This window comes from Phocoena sinus, chromosome 3 (genome assembly GCF_008692025.1).
Source record: "Phocoena sinus isolate mPhoSin1 chromosome 3, mPhoSin1.pri, whole genome shotgun sequence".
Classification (NCBI taxonomy): domain Eukaryota; kingdom Metazoa; phylum Chordata; class Mammalia; order Artiodactyla; family Phocoenidae; genus Phocoena; species Phocoena sinus.
This window is the reverse complement of record NC_045765.1, coordinates 9,754,201-9,763,038: the sequence shown is the minus strand read 5'-3', so window position 1 is coordinate 9,763,038 and position 8,838 is coordinate 9,754,201. Positions and strand designations below refer to the sequence as shown.

General features: G+C 58.3%; 3 protein-coding genes across 9 annotated transcripts in view; 1 reads left to right on the top strand and 2 right to left on the bottom strand.

Moving 5' to 3' along the window:
• Positions 1 to 94: 94 nt before the first annotated feature.
• On the bottom strand, positions 95 to 2,623 carry DNASE2 (deoxyribonuclease 2, lysosomal). Its single transcript, XM_032626799.1, is given in 7 exon segments — positions 95 to 306; positions 309 to 646; positions 1,063 to 1,260; positions 1,352 to 1,516; positions 1,847 to 1,925; positions 2,017 to 2,197; positions 2,313 to 2,623. Coding segments are annotated over 7 exon segments (1,104 nt in total). The 5' UTR covers positions 2,408 to 2,623; the 3' UTR covers positions 95 to 258.
• Positions 2,624 to 2,836: 213 nt separating this feature from the next.
• The window catches only part of GCDH (glutaryl-CoA dehydrogenase), a 16,297-nt gene continuing 10,295 nt past the window's right edge, over positions 2,837 to 8,838 (top strand). For 3 of the 7 annotated variants that reach the window (XR_004349211.1, XR_004349212.1, XM_032626793.1), the window contains exon 1: positions 7,704 to 8,045. Coding sequence is in view for 3 of the 7 variants with exons in the window: in XM_032626793.1 (XP_032482684.1) it covers positions 7,872 to 8,045 (174 nt within the window). In the remaining 4 variants the exon portion in view is untranslated. Of the gene's footprint in view, positions 2,892 to 7,700; positions 8,046 to 8,838 lie in introns of those variants that run through there. The other 4 variants (XM_032626794.1, XM_032626797.1, XM_032626795.1 and 1 more) reach the window with 4 other exon arrangements.
• Positions 3,676 to 7,660, bottom strand: KLF1 (Kruppel like factor 1). Its single transcript, XM_032626800.1, has 3 exons — positions 7,030 to 7,660; positions 5,535 to 6,375; positions 3,676 to 4,343 (listed from the first exon to the last, which is right to left on the bottom strand). Exons 1-3 carry the CDS (start codon positions 7,114 to 7,116, stop codon positions 4,168 to 4,170), a joined length of 1,104 nt encoding a protein of 367 aa, XP_032482691.1. The 5' UTR covers positions 7,117 to 7,660; the 3' UTR covers positions 3,676 to 4,167.

Below are 8,838 nucleotides of genomic sequence, written 5' to 3'. Positions count from 1 at the left end.
CTTTGTGTCTCACCTATGTGCCAGCTGCCCCCAGACCCTCAGCAAACTGCAGTGCTCTTCTGAGTCCCACCTGAAGAAAAGACTAGCAGCCTCATTTACCAATTTCTTTTTATTCCTCAACAATCCTGAGTGCGGTGCTATGATTCCCGTTTTGCAGGTGAGTAGACTGAGTCACAGAGAGGTTAAGGCACATTAAGGCCAAACAGATAGGAAGAGGCTAAATAGATTCAAACTGAAGTCCAAACTGGCCCCTGAGCCTTAGCTCTTATATGCTCTGCTGGGCTTCCTAGAGAGAAGGCCCTGCTCTACTTTCCACAGGGCTCCCATGCCTTCACCAGAGGCTGGAAGGCCTTCCAGAGGGCGGGCAGCTGGGCACACAGTGTGCCCCCACCCCGGTGCTCCTCTCTTTTGTTCCGATTCATGTCACCCACACAGGCCCAGGGCCTTTCTGGGGCTACACACCACTTGGAATGGTCTTCTGTGGCACTGAAGGTTGGCCCAGCTAGCCCAGGGAAGGCCGTCTGGGTCACATCCAGTACGTGCTGGACCCCAGAGCAGTTGGAGGGCAGGATGCCAGAAGATCTTTGCCAGAACTGGACCTGTAGGTCACTGCCAAGGGCCTCCACCAACCAGCCAGAGTACAGGTCTGCAGAAGATGGAAAGAGGACATGGACAGGGTCAGGATCACTGCTAGGGATTCCCTAGGCCCCTTCCCATCTCTGAGCTGTTTCCTCAGTTATCAGTTCCTGGCAATCTGGAGAATTACAACATCAAGACTAATAGCCCTTACTAAATGCTTTATATACATCATGCCACTCAACAGCCCTTTAAAGTTCATACCATTATTCCCACTCTTCAAAAAGGTAAGTTGAGGCCCTGGTTAAATCGTGTATCACACAGCCAGAAACCAATATTTGAACACAGGTATATTGGTTGTTTACCTCTCATGTGATTATGACTCCAAGGTGTTCTAGTCCCTAGCCATGACCTGCCCTCGGCCATGGACACACCAGACACCCCCTCTGCAGAAAAAGTTCTCCAACTGTCAACCTCAAGGCTCACCATCTCCAAAGTTTCCAAATTTGGCAAAGCTCTGGAACACGTGTCCTTTGTTTGATGTGAGTGTTACACTGCTGTTCCATGGTCCCTGGCGAACGTGATGGCCCTTGATTACCTCCTCCAGGTGGGGGAATTTCTGGGCGAAGTCCCCTTCCAGCCTGTGGTCATACACGAGGGGATAGGTGTAGGTCAGCTGTCTGCCTGGAGGGCAAGGGGAGAAGAAAACGAGGGACTGTTCCAAGACTCTAGCCTGGGAATCAGGGACTCACCCTGCCTCCCCGTCTCCACTCACTGATATCCAGGAACTGGGTGAGAGGAAAAGATACACAGATCAGGGTCTGCCCATAGTTCCGGGCACTAGGAGGCCAGCTGTACGCAGCAGAGGAGGCAGGTGGAGGGAAGTTCGGAACGCTGTGGATCAACCAGAAGCCCCCTTCTTGGTCCAGGAGCAGCACACCTGAACCAGAAATTGGAGATCAGGGGGACTGCTTGAGGCATCCCAGCAAGCACATGTGCAACCCAGGAACACTCAGTCTGTAGGGGGCCTGGACCACAGGACCAGTGGGCAGGGTCAGAACCACCGCTGAGCTCAGTTTCCACAGCCATCGATTCTCATAGTCCAGAGGAAGGACAGTGTTGATTTAAAATAAGGAAACAGATGGCTAGGGCCTGACAGAGCAGCCCACTCTCCACCCCCCACCCCCCCACCCCCCGGCAACTCATGGGTTAGCTGGGGGAAATGCACAGGGAAACCAGAACTCTTCCCCAGTCCCCAGTCTGGCCTCACCCTTCGTGTGCCCACGGCTGGAAGAGTCCTGAGACCCGCTGGATTGAGGCGGTTGGTCATTGTAGAGTAGAAAGGCGAGCTGGGGATGATGGACAGGGGCAACTTGAAGGTTCCCCCAAGTCGGGCCCACCCTAGAGTCCCACCCCTGGTTCCGCCGGGGGCGTCTTCACCTGGCTGGTGGTGTTTCGGTACAGCGGCAGCAGGCTGCGGCCCACGGCCCCCGTGGAGCTGCTGATGAACCCCGCACCGTCGCGCCAGCCCCCTGAGTCTTCGTCTAAGTACTTGTACCGCAGCCCCCTCTGCGCCGCATCTCCGGGCCCGCTGTGGGCCGGCAGCTTGTAGACGACGAACCTGGAGGTTAGGAAATGGACAGAATAGCGGGAGAAGAGAAGGAACCCGTCTTCACCTAGGAACGCAGCAATCCCCAATGCGGCCCTGGAGGGATGGTCGGCTCCCGCGCACTCACCAGTCCACAGGCTGCCCCGAGTCCCCGTAGCAGGTCAGGGTCCCTACAGGGACCCAGAGCAGCGCGGCCAATAGCAGCAAACTCAGGGCGTCCATGAGCTCAGAGCTCTAGCTGTGTCAGGACCGCAAGGCGCAGGGTCACGAGCTGGGCCACACCCGGCCTCTGGTGACTTTCACTTCCCCAAATCCGCCTGGGAACCCAGGCCCAGGCTTCACGAGGATGGAGACTCCGCCCGCGAGGTGAGAAGCAGAGGTTTGAATAGGTTGTCAAGGATCCTCTAGAGGGCTCGGCTTTCTTCCGGGCAGTCACTCCCTGCAGGCTCCGCCCCCGACCGGGCCAGCCTGGGGCCTCCTCCTGCTTCCGGCAGACTAGTCCCTGATAGGCTGCACGCTCTGGCTGGGCCCAGACACGGCCTCTCATGGCCAGGTGGTTTCCAGTGTCCGGCCTCCGGCTCTACTCCTGGCCAATCACAGCCCACGCCCCTCCAGCAGGCCCCGCCTCCGTCTCTTTCAATTCTGGCTAATCCCAGTTAACACTCTTCCGCTGAACCTCGCTCCTCCCCTGGCTTCTCCGTCGGAGGTAAATTTGGATTTTTTTTTTTTTCCTTTCCTGCCTTACAGCCTGAGGTCCAACTCTTGTGATTTTTGCTCCCTTAAAGGACGCTTGCCCTCCTGGTCCTCCCCCTTTTCATTCCGCACGTTCCCCCCACCCCCCGCCACCGTCGCTGAGCTAGCCAAGGGGTCACTTTGGATGATGACAGGGTGAAGGATGACGGGGCTCTGGGACCCGGCTGAGGATTTTTTTTTTTTTTTTGGCTGCGTTGGGTTTTCGTTGCTGCGCGTGGGCTTTACTCTAGTTGCGGTGAGCGGGGGCTACTCTTCGTTGCCGAGCGCGGGCTTCTCTTTGCGATGGCTTTTCGTTGCGGGGCACCTGCTCTAGGCGTGCGGGCTTCAATAGTTGCAGCACGCAGGCTCGGTAGTTGTGGCTCGCGGGCTCTAAAGCGCAGGCTCAGTAGTTGTGGCCCTTGGGCTTAGTTGCTCCGCGGCATGTGGGATCTTCCCCCACCAGGGCTCGAACCCGTGTCCCCTGCATTGGCAGGTGGATTCTTAATCACTGTGCCACTAGGGAAGCCCCCGGGCTGAGGATTCTTAAGTGGAGGAAGATGGTCCCCGTGAATGTCCCTGGGTTTCGAGGCAGGAGGCAGGGACAATGTAGCCTGACCTTGGGGTGGGGGAAGGACCGGCTGCAAGTGCCTGAGGAGGGTTGCCCAGTTTTAGGAGAGGAGAATGTAGCGTGTGTATGGCTCCCCAATATCACCTCTGGGGTTAAGCTTCTTCCCAACTTCCACACCAAAACCCACAAATTCAGACCAACACTGAAGCTTTATCTGGGAGGAGCATTTTTACGAGACCCGTAACCATTCACAGCAATGCCAGCCGCTATGTGGAGGCTCAGGAGTCACAGTGTGAAGCCTTCTTCTAGAACAAGGGTCTCTGGGAAGCCTCACCGCACAACGCCTCCGTTGTCTAGGGCCACCTGTGAGCTGGTCTGATGGTCCAGCTCTCTGAGGGTCTGTCTCTTTGTCAGAAGTATCTAAGTATCCACCTGAGTCCGTTTATTTGGAGGTCTATCTCGCTCGGTCTACATGACCGTGTGTGACTGTGGCTCCCTTTAGCCAAGGACATGTGGGAACTTCTGCTGGAGGCTCCCCCAGGTCTGTCTATGGGCCAGTCCTTGGTGGATCTGTGGGCCCAAGAGTCCAGACGAGGGTTCATCCGAGGGAAAACCACCGTGCCTGGATCCGTTCTTGTTCTAACCCCTGTCCCCAGAAAAGGTCCAAGTGCCGGGGCGGGGCTCAAAGATGACGCTTCATGTGCAAGGCCAGATGATCCGAGCGCGAAAAAGCACGCGAACAGAGCTGGCAGCGGAAGGGACGCTGACCGGTGTGCTTTCGGTAGTGACGGGTCAGCTCGTCGGAGCGCGCGAACCTCCAGCCACAGCCATCCCACGTGCAGGCGTATGGCTTCTCCCCTGGGGGCACGAGGAAGCCTTGAAAGCCACTGTGCCCCACACCTGGTCCCAGAGTCCTCCCTCCTAGCCTCGGCCGGGACTAGGGTGAGGCAAGTGAGGCGCCTAGGTCGTGACATTTAAGGAGGCACTCACTCTCGGGGAGTGTCTGAATCTGTACCCAGGACCGGCCTCTGCTACCCCGACCCTTCTTCTTCTGTGCCTGCTGGCGCCAGGCCCCTTTTCACTTCCTGGTCACAGGTCGCGCCCTCTACACTACTAGCCTTACTTCCTGTGCCCGGTACCCTGCCCCTGCGTCCTAATGCCGCCACAATCTTCGTCCTTTGGCACAGCCCCTATGTCCCAGCCCCTCCTTTGCACCAGGGGACCCTCAAGCTGCTGCCCAATCCTGTCCCTGGCCTTGGCCCTTGAGCCCCGAAATCCACCTGGTGTTCTAGGCCCTGTCCCCAGTGATTATGCTCTCCCCCCTGCTAGACGTGGCCCCTCCTCCCTGCGTTCCTGGACGGGTCTGTACACGTGGCCCCATCCTCTGAGCGGACCCCTATGCATAGGCCTCATTCCTCCTCCTCCCCGCCTCTGTTCCACGTCCCCTCCCCTGTCTTTGGCTCCTCAGGACCCGGCTTCTCCTCCTATGCCTACCCTCCTGTATTTCCCAGCCATTTCCCTTTGCTCTCCAGGATCTGCCCCTGCGTCCGGGCCCCTGAAACTAACTCTCCTGAGCTCCAGCACGCCCCCTACAGTCTAACCAAGCAACCCACTCTGTAAAGTCCTGGCTACCACCCCAGAACACCTAACTCCGCTCCCGCTTGCCCCAAAACTGAACCCTGGGTCTTTGGCCCCGCCCCTGGTATTTCGAGCTGTCCTCTCCCCGCAGTCCCTCCTCTAGCCCCGGCCCCTACACAGCTTGCCTGGCTTTCTCCTCTTCGGCCCGTCCCTGGCCCAGGTCTTAGCCCTCGGTTCCTTGAAATGCTTCCCAGGTTCTCCATGTCCTCTCTCCGTCCCCACATGCCTTCCGCACTACTTCCCATCCGGCTCCTGATGTTCCAGACTCGTCCCCAGCTCCTTCTGCCCAGCCTTTTGCTCCGAGACTTTGCTTTAGCCCCGCCCCTTGCTCCTGATTTCCAGCTCCTCTGCAGCTCTAGGCTCCCAAGGTCCCACCCAGCCCCGCCCCTGCACCGGGCCCTGCCCCCTCACCTGTGTGCGTGCGTAGATGCGCCTTCAGGTGAGAGCTCTTGGTGTAGCTCTTGCCGCAGCCCGGGTGCGTGCACGTGTGCGCAGCCTGCCTCTTGCGCGCCCACGATCGCCTGCTGCGCTTGGATGGCGCGGCCTCCGCGGTCCCTCCTGGGTCTCCTGTGGTCCCCCCGAGTCCTGCACCCGTCGTCCCGGGCCCTAGACAACTCAGGAAGGAGTGGGGCGTGGCGGGACCGGGCGCCGGAGCCTGGAGCCCGCGGAAGAGCTGGAAGTGCCCTTGGTACTGCGGCATCGGGTACAGCGCAGGGTACCCGGACAGCAGCCCGTAGGGGGCTCCCGGCGCTGCAGGCACTGAAAGACCCGTCCGGGGGAAATAGCTGCTGGAGGAACCCGCACCCGGTCCCGGGTACATCGGCTGCAGCGGCAGCGCCTTGGGCTCGGGGGCTGGAATCAGGGCTGGGCCCACGAAGGCATCGGGAGCCGGGGTTCGTGGGGTCGGGCGCGCCCAGCCCGGGTGCTCCTCGGGACCCAAGAGCCCAGCCACCAGCCCCGGGCCGCCCGCGTACGCGCCCAGAGTCTCGGGCGGCAGTGGGAATTGCACCCCGGAACCTTCGCCAGGCGCCAGAGCGCAAGTCTGGGGGACGCAGGTCTGGGGCGCGCTGCCCGGCTCTGGGCACGGAAAGTTGGTGAGGAGGAGATCCAGGTCCCAGGGGGTAGCCGCGTCCCTCTCATCGTCTTCGTCCTCCCCGGGCGTGTCCTCCAACTCAGGCCTCACGTGAAGGGGTGGCCCTGTGGGGTCGGGGGGGCCTGGGCCCCAGTCCTGCACCTCTTCAGAGCGCCACCACTGTGGGAGGGAGCGGGTAGCACGAAGCTTCAGTGGACACCAGGGTATCCTGCCCGGAGACGGTGGGGGCCGGATGCCCTGATGGGGGCAGACTGGCTAGAGGCTCAGTAAAGGGGTCTTGTTTGCTTGTCTGTCATGTCAGTCTGTCCCTCACATTGTCCTTCCCCCCCTCCCCCCACCACCTCAGCTCCAGAGACAGAGGTCTATCGGTCAGGCTGGAGACAGGAGATAAGGCTTACATTATCTGGAGCCACACTCAGGCAAGGGGGAAGGGGTGGCAGAGTCAAGAATGGAAGGCTGGGGGAGGCTCAGCCTCGCCTCAGTTTCCCCCAAGAATCTTCCTCGTCTTCCCTGTCCCCCAGCAAGATTAATTCCAAGATTAATTCCTGGATGTCCCCTAGACACATCTGCCATTTCCCTCTGATATCTGGGGGTGTCTCACTGAGCCTAGATCCCTGAGTTGTTCAGTTCCCAGCCTGAGTTTTCTATGACAGAAATAGGCCCTTAGACCAAGTTCAGAGCCCTGGCCTGCACTGAGGACACCCAGTGCTGACCAGGTCTCTGAATTCCAAGGCAAGATTCAGACCTGATCCCCCAGCTCTGTGGCCTGGGCCCGGAACCCCTGGCAGCCCATCTAGACCCCGCTGGCCCCACCTTGAGGAAGTCTTCCTGTGTGTCCGAGAAGGGGCCCAGGGTGGTCAGCGTGCTGATGGAGGGCAAGGCGGTCTCCGCTGCAGCCATGGCTGGCTGGTGCCCACCCTGGGGCTCAGGCCTCCTCTCCTTTGGCGGCCTCGTGGGCTCTGAGGCTCTGATGGCCCCTTGGAGGGCTCCTCTCTGCCCTCAGCTGATTGGCTGCAGCCCCTGATAAGGGACAGGCAAAGGCGGGGGTCACCGTTTCTGGGGGAACAGACTTCGCCTAGGCCTGTTTGGGGCTGAGCCTTAAAGACTGATCCTGTATCCAAAGCCAATCAGATGTTCAGGGGCTGGGGGTTCAGGGGTTGGGCAAAGTGAGGCACTGGGTTCCCAAAGAAGGAGAAACTTGGAGCCTGTTCTCAGTTACCTTCCTGGAGAAGGGGGTGACAGGCAGAATGGGGATTCTGGGAAGGAGCTTCAAGACCCCCTTGCCCCTGACCAGGACCTTGCAGCTCTCCCCTTCCCCGTAAACAGCAGCAACCGTGCTGATGGCGGGACTTGGCATGAACTCCCTGCCAAGCCAAGCATTATCAGACTCCCCAGATGTTGGAGGCTGCTATCAGGTGGGGACCCAGAACAGCCAAGGCTCTGTCCCTGGTGAGTGGGAGGGCTGGGGGCTGGGGATTAACTTGGTTTTAAATTTCCTGGGTAGTGAGCTCCCAGGTCTGAGCCCAGTGGCAGGAGAGGCCCCTGCCAATCAGCCGTCACTTTCTACCATGGACACCCCCCCAACCCAGGCGGCATTGCAGGGAGTGTAGCTGCATGGAGGCTGAGGCTGGTGCAACTAGAGCTGCTCCCGCGTGATGGGGGCTGGGAAGGAGGAGGTGACTCCCTCTCCTGCGTGGCATGGGAAGGTTGGATCGGGCCATAGGAAACACCTGACCTTCAGGAGACCTGGCTGCTTCTTGATTTCTACCCCACTCGGGGGAGGGAATCTGAGGTTCTGCATCAGAGACTGTGGTGCCAAAGGAGTCCAGGTGGGTGACACAGACACACATCACAGACACATAGTTCATAGTCACACACACACACTCACTATGCAATTACATAATGACACAAATCTCCTGGTCCCTAAGTCACACACCCCATATAGTCCCTGCACAAATACTTGTGTGTCTGTGTGTCACATAGACCATGCACAGACACATAATCTCAGGCACAAAAACAACCATCCACTACGTTGGTTACATGATGTTACAGTCACACAATCCCTCAGACATAGAATTCATAATCAGGCGCTGGCAATCATACACAGTTACCCAAATCACACACACACGATTTAGTCACAACCAAACAGGCACATGGAGAGTCCTGGGTATATCGTCACAGAACTATAGAAGATGCAGTCACACAATCCCAGCAAACACAGACGAAGCCTGAGACACAACAGTGTAAAACACATCCACACAACCATTCACAAACACACTTTGGATGTAGTCAGGTACACAGTTATACATCAGACACAGACACGATCACACGCCACAACCTTACATAGTCACAGCCACCTGTCTCTGATACTGTGTATAATTATTTAGTCACACAACTGAACTACTAATGCACAACCACAGGGGGCACACCCAAACACAACCACACTAACATGAAATCAGACACCCTGGTAGTGAAAGGCATACAGCCTCACCCAGATGGAGGCACATCACCAGAGTTGGTGCACCATAAATGCATCACACAAAAAGACGAAAAATCGTCATGTGCAACAAGGGTGGGGGGAGCAAAAAAGTCATGTAAAAATCAGCTCGCCAGGGCTTCCCT